This window comes from Pleurodeles waltl, chromosome 12 (assembly GCF_031143425.1).
Source record: "Pleurodeles waltl isolate 20211129_DDA chromosome 12, aPleWal1.hap1.20221129, whole genome shotgun sequence".
NCBI lineage: Eukaryota > Metazoa > Chordata > Amphibia > Caudata > Salamandridae > Pleurodeles > Pleurodeles waltl.
Window position 1 is genome coordinate 36,079,431 of NC_090451.1, and position 14,263 is coordinate 36,093,693.

At 45.0% G+C, this 14,263-nt stretch overlaps 1 protein-coding gene across 1 annotated transcript in view; it reads right to left on the reverse strand.

Annotated features, from left to right (window-relative positions):
- Window positions 1–7,027: 7,027 nt before the first annotated feature.
- CILP2 (cartilage intermediate layer protein 2) overlaps window positions 7,028–14,263 on the reverse strand; it is a 48,576-nt gene continuing 41,340 nt past the window's right edge. Inside the window, exons 8-9 of the mRNA XM_069216355.1 lie at window positions 13,024–13,181; window positions 7,028–12,622 (exon numbers count right to left, since the gene is read on the reverse strand). Coding sequence (XP_069072456.1) covers window positions 10,221–12,622; window positions 13,024–13,181 — 2,560 coding nt within the window. The 3' untranslated portion in view covers window positions 7,028–10,220. The remainder of the gene's footprint in view (window positions 12,623–13,023; window positions 13,182–14,263) is intronic.

A 14,263-nucleotide genomic window follows, 5' to 3' on the forward strand; every position in this document is an offset into this window, starting at 1 on the left:
GATTCACAGATGAGCGGAGATTGGGTTGGTGAGGTTTTTTTTTAAGATTCAGTGATGAGTGGAGTGGTGTTGCAGATGTGGTTTTAGGGTTCATGGATTAATGGAGTGATGGGCTGTTGAGGGTTTTTAAGGTCTGATGATGGGTAGAATTTAGTGGTTGTGAGAGGTATGGGGGCTCAGGGATGGGTGGAGTATAAAGGCAAACAATTCTAGGGTTAAAGAATGGGTTGGGTTTAGGGTGGTAAGGGGTTTACGGGTTCAAGGGTGGGTGGAGTTAGGTGTTAGAAGGGTGCTTTTAGGGTTCAGAGATGGGCAGAGTTTAGAGGGTGAGGGATTTTTAGGGGTAAATGATAGGTGGTGTTTAGGGTTGTGAGGGATTTTAGGAGTTCAGGGTTGGGTGGATTTAAGGAGTAGAAAGGAGTTTATAGGGTTCAGAAGTGTGTGGAGTTTAGGGGTAATGAGATTTTTTGGGGTTCAGTGATGGGGTGGGGTGGAATTTAAGGATAGAAATGGTTTTTAGGGTTCAGGAATGGGCAGAGTTTAGGGGGTAGGTGATGTGCATAGTGAGGGGGTTTTAGGATATAGGGATTGGTGGAGTTTAGGGGTCAGGCCTGGTTATAGTTGAGGTTTGGTGAGGGACTTTAAGGGGGCAGGGTTAGATTGTGTCTAGGGGTTGCGAGGAGGTCAGGGATGGATGGTGTTTAGGTATGGCAAGGGGTCAGTGAATTTAAAGCATCCAAACTAATTATTCGATAATGTAAAAGATATAAATTCCAAGTTATGTCCCCTAAAGTAAAGCTGAAATAAATACCTGCAACAAAAATGTTTCTGAAAGTAATACCTGCATCTATTGTATTTACACCATAGAAAATAAAAATGAAAAAGAACATAAAAAATAAATTCTATTAATTGGTTTCTGTGAAATGGTAAATGCCGTTCATCCTGCAAATTTCCATGAAACTGTTTAGGTGAAACGGTTTCTCTGTAATGGTATTCCATTAAATTATTTTTCTATGAAATCACATATGACCATTTATTTTTTAGACTGAGATTTAAATCTACAGTGCTTTATTTGTGAAGAAATGAGTGCCTGTGCCCAATGCTCTGCTCAGAAGCCTGCAGCTGATGCAAATAAATGTTGGTGCCCCAAATACCAAGCTGCCTAGTTTTAAAATCACTCCATGCCTCTTTAATCCTCTCCCAGACACACCTCCCTTTATCCCACTCTTGCAGGTTCCTGCTTTCTACATTTGTGACAGTTTTTCCATCTTTCTCTTCCTCCGTCTCTCTGCTTTGTGTGTTTTTCTATCTCTTGCTCTTGGTAAAAAAAAATATATATATATGTGCCGGTGCCCAAAATGAATGCAGATGGCCCCACCTCAAATTAAGCACTTTTAATCTTCCTGTTTTAATTACCTATGTATTGCTGTTGGCTTGGATTGATAGGTCATACTATCTCTATTTCAGTCTCTGTGATACATTGTGTCTTGTGTTTTTAACAATAAAGCAATTACTTTTCCTGTACGTGTATGTGTAGTGAGGTCTGACTTTTCTTCAGAGCCAACAACAGAAGCCCAGATTGATGGCTCAATCTTTTAGTACACGATAACCACCGTGGCAGAACAAAAGTTGGATGCCTTATTCCCCCATTGAAGTCTTTGAGTTGGGGGAAGGAAGGGGGGTTTAGAATGTAAATGCATTGCATTAAAAGTTTAAAAAAAAAAAAAACATGTTTACAAAACACCAAAAAAAATGAAATATTAAAATACAGCACTAAAATTAGAATAATCTGTATACCTCAAACATATAAATCCACTAAAAGACATAATAATGAAGACGTTACAGATCCATTGCTAAAATTTACCAGAAAGTCCAGCGAGCTGGCTGAACCCGATCTATGCGTCCGCAGTGTAGGCAAAGTGCAGACCATATGTGTGAAATGCTTAACATTCAGAGTCATTATCCCCATCAGTCTAAGCCCCATCAGTCTAAGCCCCATCAGTCTAGGCCCCATCAGTCTAGGCCCCATCAGTCTAGGCCCCATCAGTCTAGGCCCCATCAGTCTAGGCCCCATCAGTCTAGGCCCCATCAGTCTAGGCCCCATCAGTCTAGGCCCCATCAGTCTAGGCCCCATCAGTCTAGGCCCCATCAGTCTAGGCCCCATCAGTCTAGGCCCCATCAGTCTAAGCCCCATCAGTCTAAGCCCCATCAGTCTAGGCCCCATCAGTCTAGGCCCCATCAGTCTAGGCCCCATCAGTCTAGGCCCCATCAGTCTAGGCCCCATCAGTCTAGGCCCATCAGTCTAGGCCATCACCACAAAGTAGATCATGGCTTGGCCCAACTCAAATTAGAAGCATAGACGGACTTCGACCACATCAACTGGACATACCTGAAATTAGGGATTGAAACATCAGGAATTGAGGTAAGACAGTCCTTCTTCTATTTCCTATTACCCTAGACCTAAGTCAACAATTCATTCTTACCAAAGCTTATCCTATAACGGGTCGGGCCTCTTCATTACTTCTTTTCACTGACATCAAGAACAGAAACCTAATTAAAATCAGCAGGCAAAACACAAGCTTTTTGTTGTTGGAGCAGACTGAGCAATCTAGCCATACTTACAGACATCACCTGTGTGATGCACGACTCCCTTTCCACGTGAAAGTTCAAGCTTTGCACTTTGTGCCAGTTGGCGACAAGTCCATCGATAATGGTACGGGGAAGGCCTTTTATACAACAAGGTGGTAAGTTGTTGTGGAAACGAGGTTTTTATTGAGTGTTGGTATACTATTTGGGCAGCTGTGCTGCTTTATGTCTCACGTACTGCATCGCTTACATACATTAAGGGATATGTCTCAGTAGCGGTGAATTTAAAATTAAGCCTGCAAAATCTGCAAAATTATTGAAATTTACATTATGAATTTCTTGGAATTTCTCAAAATTTGTCATTTGTGTTGCGTGCTGGAGACTATTTTGCACCAAAAATGTCTCTTTGATAGATTTTTTTTTTTTTGCTGGAACCAGTCTCTTGCTTCTATCTCACAAGACTTTTTAAACAAAAAGTGTGTGCTCACATATAAAGAAAAAAGTCACACTAGATAATGGGCAACATAGTTTCACTCATAAGGCACAATTTCATGAAGTTTTAATTGAATGTCATGAAATCAAAAAAAAAAAAAATCAAACTCTTAGATATATCCTACCGTGCCATGGCTCTGTGTCTCCGCTAGCCACACAGTCCTTACAAATAGAGATGTACATTACCCCAGCATGTCCCTACTTGTGTGTCCAATAATACTTCACGCCTCAGAATTTACTGCTGTAGACAAGGGGCAGAAGACGTCTGCAATGGTACTTCACTCTTCTCCAAAGATACACCCTGAAGTCTCTGCTCCTGTTATGAAAAAACAAGTCACTGATGGCCATGGTAGATGGTTGAGTGGCAGTGGTCAAGGCAGATCAATGCTCAATAATACTGCAATTTTGGATCATAGAACAGCCCCTTCATTTGGCACAGCCTGGTTCAAAATCTGGGACAACACTGTAATGGAAAAAATTCACATCATGTCTTCAAAACACCAAGGCCAAATATCTGTAGTTCCCAGGACCCTTTGCTGGCCATTCTGGGAAGAAAGATGAAATGACAAGTATGTGCCGTCTCACAGAATCACTCCCACAGGCTTCTGGGCACTATGACAGGACTGCGGCCTCTCCTTGGCTCTTGGCACTTCCGCAGCCAGGACACTATCAGGCTGCATACTAAGAAGTGTTACAAAAATTAAAAAAACAACTAGCAGGTCTTCTCCATCTATGCACCCAGGATCTGGAACAACATCCTGTATCCATTGAGACTTCCCTAACAGTGTAGGAAAGAGATGAACGAACACTACATCACAGCGCGTTAACCAGCCACAGCTCTGCGTCCTCCCAGCATTCACTGACCTGGTGCTTGTCTATGACCAAGTGAAGCTCTCTGCTGCCCTTTGGCTAGGTTTGTGCTATAGATATACCATATACATGCATACCTCAAACAATTACCAAGAAAGCACCCAATCGCTGCCAAGAAAGGCAGGCAGCACATTTGCCTGTTCTCAACTCTGAAGACGAGAGGTATTTTGTAAAAACCGATTTTTTGATCTGCTTACTTTTCTGTCATTTATTACAGATAGAAAACAATTTTTTAAAAAGGCAATTGAAGACTGTTTTCACGTGGTGCAAACCAGCAATATTTTCTGGTTTGGCTAAAAGTAGCCAGCTTTGGTTTATTTTGTGGTGCCTGCCTGTAGCAAAAAAGTACAGACTGCATACCTTACACTCCCCAGCCACTGACTCACAAGACATGATCCTCAAGTAATTGTGTGTATGCCTCCTGGTTTTCCAGAAATGTGGCATGTTTTCTATCTGAACAAATATGAATCAGTCCTTACAAACCCGAAGGCCTCTTAGCAAGCCTCTTAAAAGTGATCTGTGAGCTTGTGGAGATCAGTAAAAGAGAATTCATTGACTGTCCAAGAAAGAGACATGATGGAATGATGATACGCCCAAATTATGGATATTCTAAAAGCCAAAAAAACAGGTTTAAATCCAGAAGGAAGTTGTGACAATAAAGGAGAAACAACAAGCCACTGACCTCTCGTGGAAGAGATACCAGTGGGGTAAGTAGAAAGAAATCAGGGTTGGAAATAAGAAATAAATAAGAATGTGACATTGAAAGAAAAATCATCGAGTAACAATGACAGAGAAACCAAGGGGAACCCAAGAGAGAGACGTCACATCACTTTGTAATGCAAAGCACGCCAATGAAATGAAAGTAAACCAATGATGGCGAAATCAGGAGGTGACCATGATTGCAAAATATGTGGAATTTATGTATGAAGAAAAATCAGGAGATTATAATTTGACAGAAAGAAGGTTAACAATGCAAGTGAAATTCATTTGTTTGTTATGTGGTTTGATGGTAATGCAGAGTGAATGAAGGCAGAGCACAGGCTCATGGGTGGTTGGGATCCAATGAGACGCGAGATGTCGGCTTCCATTTGGGTTTCCCCGGTAACCACCCTTGTCATGGCAGGCCTTCAGTCGAATGCTGACCTGAACATCTCAGTCATCGAAGTTACCTGAGAAGTGTTTTGATTAGTCCCTCAGCATTGGGTTCAAGGAATTCAAGGGTGCAGGGCATTGAACTCCAATTGATTTGCCTCCATTATGTGTAGGGCTCCTGGTTTTGTGGTATTTTTTTGCCATTTCCATCTGTATTTATCCATATTTACTTTTTGCTAAATGTATCTGTTTATTCATATTGAGTTTGGGTTCTGGAGAGAACTAAATTTGAAACTAGTAAATTTCCACTTTTACGAACCAGTAAACTTACTCTCATAGTTGAATGCCGGACAGGTTTCAATGATCCGAATGTCCATGGCTGATAAACTAACACTCTCCTATGATAGCATCCATATTTTAGCCCCAGTTTTATGCACTTCTACTGCTCAAGCCTTGTTGGGAAACCTTTCCTCTTGTAACTCCCATATCAGTCAATCTGCACAGCCTTTCTCCTGTGACTGACAACACTTAAAATCGCTCAAGAAATACCTCCATTCATTTTTTATCCATATTTAAAAATAAATACAGATGCTTTTATGTCTGTTTTTTTAGTAAAAGTCAGTAAAAATGGAAAACTGGGAGCCTTAATTATGTGTCCCTTTGAGGTCCATTCTCCCGCCAGGTGTGAGTTGGCAACACACATGTTCTAGGCAGGGATATAACATTAGGGTTTTTCAGGCAACCATTGATTTTTTTCCCGGTATTGTAATGCATGGCGCAAAGTGTCTTGTGTGGAAAGCTTCCAAGGATGGTTTCACCTGGTCACAGTTCCATACTTTGGACACATTTCTGGCCGTGTGTGGAAATGTATTTTGCGAGTGCCGTGTTGATAACTCTTCAGTAAATCACTTGTCTCCTCACGAGGGCCTTGTAAGTTTCAAATCCTTAGGTGCTCAGGTGGAGGGGTGATTTTCCTGAGCAGGGACTATTCTACCAGACTCACAAGTGACTCTATCGAAGAATTGCCAGGTCTGCCCCTTCCCAGAATCGAGATGTCTGTTTTCCTTCATTCAAGCAGAGGGCTTTTTCCCTGGACATTTTGTGATGTTTTCTGGCTTCCTAGTTTGCGGTCCAGTCAGATGTGAACTTTAGGGCCACGGTCCCATATCTTCTTCGTCTTTATCAGTTAAAGTATACGAATATTGAACAGAACGAGAGCGCAGGAGGAACCCTCTGGTTCTCCACTAATAGTGGCCTTCAGGATATTGGTCGCCCTGGCCTGGTGTCCGTGAACTTTAGGAGTGGATCCACTGTCAGGCCTACAAGTCAAATCTGTCAATCACTCTGTCCTTGTGGTCCCTGATACCGCCGGCCGCTGAGAAGTCAAGGAGTGTCAGCTCAGTTGCCTCGCCCGCTTCTAGTGTGAAGACACGCTCTATGACATCATCCAGCACTGTCCTAGTTCATCATCACCTTCAACTCAGGTCTTGTAAAAGTTGGCTTTCCCCACATATTGCTCTAGTTCATCTCTCCTCAGGGATATGGTTGGTGTCATATTGGTGTGCAGTTTAGAAGGATGTAGGTTACCTGGTGTTTCCTTCAGGAAGGGTGTTATGATCCGGGCGTGTGAATAATTGTCAGGTTAAATAGTGATTCACTCTTTTGCGCACAGGCCAATGGGAAGCCCCTGTGTTTCAATGCCCTCCCCTTTTCTAACTTCACTCCATGCTTTTAAGACATTTTCTTGATTTTTGAAGATGCGCAATGAATTTATTTTTAAAAAACATTGTGGAAAAAGTCATTTGTCAATAATAATATAATTTACAGGAGAAAAAAACGTGTCATTTGCATGTAATTAATGAAGGGGAATATTGTTATTGATTAAATACACCATTTCATTTTTTTAATTATCTTTTAGAATGAGCGGGTTGTAGAGGGAGAACTGGTGAATATATGAGCCTTGAGGAAGCTCGGAGAAGGGCGAAACTTGAAGAAATCTAGGTGTTTTTATTCCATATATGAGACACAAATACCATCTGTTTATTAAAAGTACATAGATATTGAACATGTGAGCAGGACCAAAGAGCAGCTGTTTCCTTTCTGACTTAAACAAGGTGGAATGCCTCTTAGAGCTTTCAAAAAAGTGTTCTTATTTCCCAGTTCAATTGCGTTCATTTTAAAGACCTCACACTCGTCAGGCTTGGGCCGCCTGCCCTAATAAGAGGGGGTGATGACCAGGTTACAGGTCCACAGGTGGTCTTACCACACTATCATTCTTCACACAGCCCAACACCCAGATTAAGCAGAAGTAGTAAGGTTCATTAATTGTCTTCCTCGCTGGTGTATCACGCACCGCACTAGCCACAAATGTGACCAAGTGTGCCAAATTCTGAGGAGGCCTGATAAACAAGTGCGTTGTCTTTAAGTCTCCTGCACTGAGTATGCCCCGAGGCCCTGAGTACATATATAGAGATACATGCATATTAGTCTAAGAGGCTGCGAGTGTGGCCAGCACACTCTAGAGACGTACAGTACATGAGTTCGAAGTATGAACAATATACAGATAGAGAGTGTTTTCAGATAGAAAGGGCCTTCGGAGAGGTGATCTGTACGGCCAGCACAAAAGGGGGCTAGACCGATGAAAAATGCTGAGATGTCTAGGGAGGACTTGGATGGAGGTCATGGGGGTAGGTTATATGCAAGCTTTCTGAGCCGCCTATACACTGAACATCCCAACAGAGGAAATGTCTGCAAAGTAGCTATAGAATGACGCCTGAGTGCCTGACCTGCTGACATATCCAGTGTGTACGTAGTATAATGCAGTTTGGCCCAAGATGTGAGATTGCCTGTCCATATTCTGTCCTAAAACAACAGACTGGGATTAGGCCTATGGAATTGCCAATGGCTGAGATTAATTCAAGCAATTCACACATCACTTTTTTGTTTTCCCAAGTGAGCAGCAGCGACTCCTCTGTTAAGCCGGAGCGTCGCCCCACTGCTCTCTCAGCAGTGCAAAAAGTAAAAAGATAATAAAACAATGTTATTATCATTTTATTTTTCCTAACTGAGCTGAATCTGGGGCGGGGCCATCCTGATGGACAGAAGCTGCCTCTGGGAGGAGTGGGGGGCACTGTAAGTGCGCATGTCGGTTTGGCTGGTTCTCTTATGACGGCCAAACTGACATGCACTCTTAGATCTCTCTAACCTGAGCTGTGTTGCACACCCAGCTGGAGATGAAACACAGACTTCCAGCCCCTTAGTGAGTGCCAAATCAGGCAGCTCAGACCAATCCTGGTGCTGCTCTCATGCTGGATAATAGTGTTACCAGCATGAAAGCAGCCTTTGGACTGGCCATGGGATATCTAGGAGCCTGTGCATTGGCTGCTGGGAGTCGACAGGAGCAGAAGAGGACTGAGACAGCAACCGGTAGGTAAGTACAATTTTTTTTCTTTGTATTTTTTCCCTGCGCTGCCCCACCAGTTTCCTTCAGTAGCTGTCACTGCAAGGAAGACAGTCTAAGTTTGGTATATATGACCAGAGTTAGGTCGGTGCTCACTGTACCATTGGGAACCAGCTGCCTCAAGTCGCATCTGCATATGGCAGGTCTCCAGAGGGGCCTAGCTGGCAAAAAATCTCCAAGTAATTACCCATAGCTGAAATTAATTCAGACATTCTACCCATCACTTTTTTGTTTTTCTATATTCTGCCCTACCCACCTCAGGGGCCAGATCTCAGATTTTCAAAAGCCTTCAGATTCTTGCACTTCAAACCCGACCTGGACTGTGAAAGAAAGAATTCACTACCAGATGCCTCAGAGGAGAGGCCAAGAAATGCATGGCTTATTTTCCTGTCCTAGAGGAGAACCTCCTAGAGTTAAGTTAAGGTGCTTTGTGTGTCTCTTAGAGGAAGCTGGCCCCTTCCCGGCTCTTGTGCCTGATAATTCTCAGACTCTTCCCAACAGCTCCTCACCCTAAAAATTTCAGGATCGCTAAACGCACCCACATAAAAGTGGTAAATGGGTGCCAAGTGGCCCCCATGGGGCACATACATGAATCGTGACTTCTTAGGCACGTCACTTTGCGTGTTGGGACATCTAGAATCATTCATCGATCGAAAACCACAAAAGACCATGTACCAGGGTGCAGGGTGCTCTTGGCTAAAGCATCATGCCCCTCTGAGGATGCTGCATGTGGGACAGGTCCCCTTGGCATGTGTGCCGGCTGCTTGTCCTCATAACCACCACCCCACAGTATCTGTCAAAATTTGGAAAGTATGAGCCATTTCAGCAGCTGTATGTCGCAATATCGTTGTCGAAATATCGACCGACACAAAATATTGCATCCACAATGTTGACTACCACTGCATCGTCAAGGTTAGTATAGATAGGTAAGTCTAGGTTTACTCTTCTTAACTTCACATCTGGTTCCCCTGTTGTAGCACAGGTGGGGGGTGTTGCGACCATGATACGGATGCAGGTCGATATGTCGACCACAACACTTTGAACTGCTCACTCCCTCTCCCCATTATAAGAGTCGCCCCCCCTAACTACGTGGAGATTAAAATCACTATCTAGCCATACATGGACAAAATCACAGAACTGCCAGCCCAGGTACAAAAAATGTAATCAGAAAGCAGAGAAAGATGGATAACATGAAGGCAGTGAGATAGTTTTTCAAGCAAGGTTCTACGGCATCTGAAGTGTCTGTACAAATGTTGCATCGTTTTGAAGGAGTCTTTTTTTCCCAGAAAATTCACATTTAAGGGCACCCTTTCAACTTGGAACCCTTACTAAAGCAGAACGGCCCTCCCAGTACTCCACGTCCATAATAACAATTTTCTGGATGCTTGGGCGAAGGTCACGTTTTTCATGGAAATTGGGATTTTTTTCTGACACAGCATTGGCTCTGACCCAGCCCTTCTTTTAGTTGTTAAAGGTAGAATCTTAGTTTGAAAAACCTTTTCAACCAATGCGCCCTATTTGATTTGTCACTGGTTCATGGGTTCTTGTACGATGGTGAGTGCATGCGGTGAAGTCCTGCATTCAAGGAACCCAAGGATCTGTCTCCTGTACGGCTTGGAGGTCTTGGGAGAGCTTGTGAGCCAGGAGAATAATTGCAAAAGTGGCAGTCAACTTCAAGTTGAGTTGCATGGGAGTATTAGTTCCTTTGTGCAGGCAGTATTTATTTCTGGGTCTGGTTGCTGCCCAGTCGCACTCTCCTCCGTATGGTACCAGAGTTCCTCCTCACTGGGCTTGACAACATCCCACGCACTGCTGACGGGTAGGCCACCACTTGAGAGGGACCTTGTCGCTGCTCATTTTCCATCATCCCTTGCTGAATTTCAGAGAGTGTTTGCCCCGGGGAGGTAAGTAGTCGTTGAAAGAAGCTTTGCCTGGTGATTGGTTTCTCTTGGCAGTAGAAGGTCAAGGCAGCTCCCTGATCGGATTTCATTTCTCGAGAGAAGCTGTCGGATGTGCCATCAAAGCACCTGCCTATAGCGATCTCCTTGGCCAGCCTGGGGTTCTGGTCTGTGACCGTGTAGATGCCGTAGTTGTGGCCGAGAGGGTCCACTGGTGCAAGCATGGTGAAGGCCGCAGTGTCGTTGTTTTCTGCCAGCGGTGGGTGCCTGGCAAGGTACTCACGTAGGAGATGGTTCATGCCGGTTCTCCTACAGCTGCCCTGAGGCTGAATGGTCACCAACGTGCGGTCAACCAGGTCTTGGTCAAAAAGCATCCCACTGCACTTGAATTCTACACATGCTGCAGAGGTGTTATAAAAATTCACGTCACGTACACTGCGTACATCCCTGATGCCATAGAGACGGCCCCGAGTGAGATAGTGCGTTCCACCCACATTCTTGGACCTCACCATGTACTCCTGAGGGCCGTTGATCTTCACTTTAATGTAGCAGGCTCTGAACTCCTGAGGATTCGGCCACCAGGAAAGATAGTCCCCTGTCCACGAAGTCAGGTCACCCTCTTGGAACGGCACTGTGTTATACTCATACTTATCCACTTCTACTCGATAGAAGCGGAAGTGGCTAGAGGAGTATCTGGCAGATTCGCAGCCCTGGAGGTTCCGGTAGGCATAAATTGGCCCATCGGTCTCATCAATGTTGTTTGGGTTTGGTTTGGCTAAATTGATCTTAAAGGCAGTTCTTTTGAGGCTGGAGTCTTCATGGTCGGTCCGTCTGTAGCCCAATTTGTTTAGGTATGGCTGGGAGACACCTACCACATTAGGGTTTAGTTTGGGGCTAGAAGGGGCAGCCTCTAGTTCCTCTCCACCAAGAGTGGCAGTGACATATGCAGTGTAAGCATCAGCCCTTTGGCCATCACAAAAAGCGGGAAGGCAAGCTCCGTTGGGCCCAGTAATGACGCTGTCAAACCGCCCCCACGCTCGTGGGTTAGAAGAGTAGCCAGGCATTGGCTCCAGATTGATCAAGTTGATGACCACCCCTTCCATCTGCTCATTGGGTGCAAACTTCTCATTCATGTACGCCCGGACTTTGACAAAGCACCGGCGGTATTCTGGCACATCCAGGTTGAACAAGCGCCTCTCCCGGATCTCCATATTCCCAATCAAGAAGGACCTCTCCTCTCGCTTACGTCGTTTGGTCTTCTGGAAGCGGAACTGACTCTCTTCCTCCCAGAGGCCAGTTTCTGGGTTTAAAGACCAAAGCTTCATCTGCTGAAGGTGCTCCGGCATTTTGATCTGCTCCGCGTCCATGTGGACCTCCACCTTGCCAGTCTGCAGGACCTCATTGGAGTCCTCTTCTCTGAAGTCCACTGAAAACATACCGTAAGTCCTGAGTGGGAAAATATCACCATCACTGTTGACAAAATTTAAGTCACTGGGAGCAGCAGAGACAGTGGAGATGTTCCTTGGGTCGAGGAAGGTAACACTGGCTTTGACAGTGCCGTTGTAGACCTCCCCATTGGCCTTGAGAAATGAACTAGGTGGTATGACTATTTCTCCAATGGAGTCTTGACCTTCAGCCTCTCCCAGTGGAATGACGTTGTGCTCCTTGGCATCCAGTTCGACAGGCTCTTTCTTTCTCATCACTTTGATGTCATGATATACAGAACCTCCTCTTTGATCAAACGGTAGGACCTTAATGGTGTCCACAAATTTTTGCATGCGGTCAACGAATGTGACAACCAGTCTCTCTGTTTTTGGTGGCACTTCGAGGGTGAAGGTGCCCTTGTAGCTGGTGAAGCCAACATTCTCTTTCCCAATGAAGATCTGGCCAAACCGTAGAGGTTCTCCATTGTCTGAGGCAACCACCCTGCCACGCACCAAGACCTTGGGCTGCGTGCACACCTCGCATCCGCACTTGGTCACGACTTTGACCGGCAGAGTGTACCCCATGCAGTGCACCTCACGTGCTTCCATCTTCTGGACTCCGCAGCAGAAGTCCACCTTGTCCTTGCACTGTACATCCGAGCCAAGTTTGCCACTGCATCTGGTATTGGAACACTTGCCCACATTGTAGTAGGGAGTTCCTGTGGCTGATTGAAGGCATTCCTGCGGCAATCTGATCAGATGATCCTGAGGTTTACTGTCGCAGGTAGGTTGTCCTTTCCCTACGGAGATATACATTTAAGAGTATTAGATACAGACAAGATAAAAGAAAGGCTTAGGCAGATCAAATTAATTAATGCTCAAAGCAAAAAACTTAATTTAAAGGACTAGAACAACAAAACTGGGAACTTCTCTCAGGTGACTTCCCACCTAAGATTTACAAAACTCATGTTGGCGGAAATGTCTTCTTGTTTCTCAGAAAAAAGAATTCTATACCAAGTTCCTTGGGTCCCAATCTAACCATATGTAATCTTTACAAACTGCTGAAACCTGGCCTAATGCAGTTAGCATCTCATCCTTTCTCTTAGGTCTCTCGAGTCTAGGCAGCTCTGCCCAGGGCCAGGATCTCCTTTGGAGCTATTGTGCTCCCAATAAATACATAAAGCAGTAATTGAAGGCTCACCTGCTACTGTCAGATGGGCCACAGAGGACTTGATAGTGCCGACTGCGTTGCTGGTTTTGCAGTAGTAAGACCCGGCTTGCCATGGCTCCAGCTTCCGGAGGATCAGATTCTCATTGTACTTGTAGACTTGTCTGTCGAGGAGGGTTCCGTTGTGATACCTGCAGAGATTGGAAGTCGTGAGTAACGCTCAACGAAACCCTGGAGAGACATTCAAGAACCGCAATGAAAGATCTACCAGGGCGTAAGCAGAGGGGCAGAGGATTGGTTGAAATTACCAAGAGGGTAGGGCTGACACTACTGGCCATCAAACCTTGGCCATCATTTCTCCAAGGACCTCCGGGATGTGTCACACAGTAGGACTCTAAGATATACAGGAGGACTGGTCTATCAGGAAACAGAGACTTCCACAAGGGCAGCTGATTCTGACAGGCCGGTATGGCTGGGATCAGATATGTCAGCAAGCCTCTTATACAAGGTTACACCCTTGTAACTAACCTGCACCTCATTCGTTCACCCACATGATCACTGTTCGATCACATTTCAATGTTATCCCACACCTCCAAGAGAAGGCTTCCTCTTCCTGGCCAGCCTCTAATACACACAATCTTTGCTATATGACTCCTCCGCTGCTGGACCACCACATCACCACCAGAACTAAAGACGTCATCCATTGCGAGACCACATCTTCATTCTTAACTCAAACCTGCTTTAATGGTCCACGCTTCCTCCCGAAGACATCTTCCCTGAGTTATCACCTGTCCTCTGTATCACACCTTCTCCATCTTTTAACCGCACCTCCTTAGCCTAACCTCGCCTCCTCTTGTGACCAGAACTACTCTGAGGGACCACGCTTCATCTTTTAGTTCACATCCCCTCCTCTAGGTTGTTCATAATGCTCTTACCTGCACTTGTTCTGCAAGACTACCTCTGTCCATGGACCACTGCTGCATCTGCTGATCACATTTCCTCTTCATCTTCAAACCCATCTCTGGATTACTGCTGCAGCCCTTATCTACACTACAGACCTCGTCCTCTCATCTATAATCCCTCTCCTGGACCATAGGTCCTCCTGAAGGCCACACCTACTGTGATAGGCAAGAGCCACTCTCGTAGGCAGCCGCTCCTCCTGAGGCTGCACATACTATGTTCGACCATGTTTGCCTTCAGGACATACATCCTCTTCTAAACCACATCTCTTTTTCGTCTGAACCACATCTATGTCTTTAGGCCACACCCACTC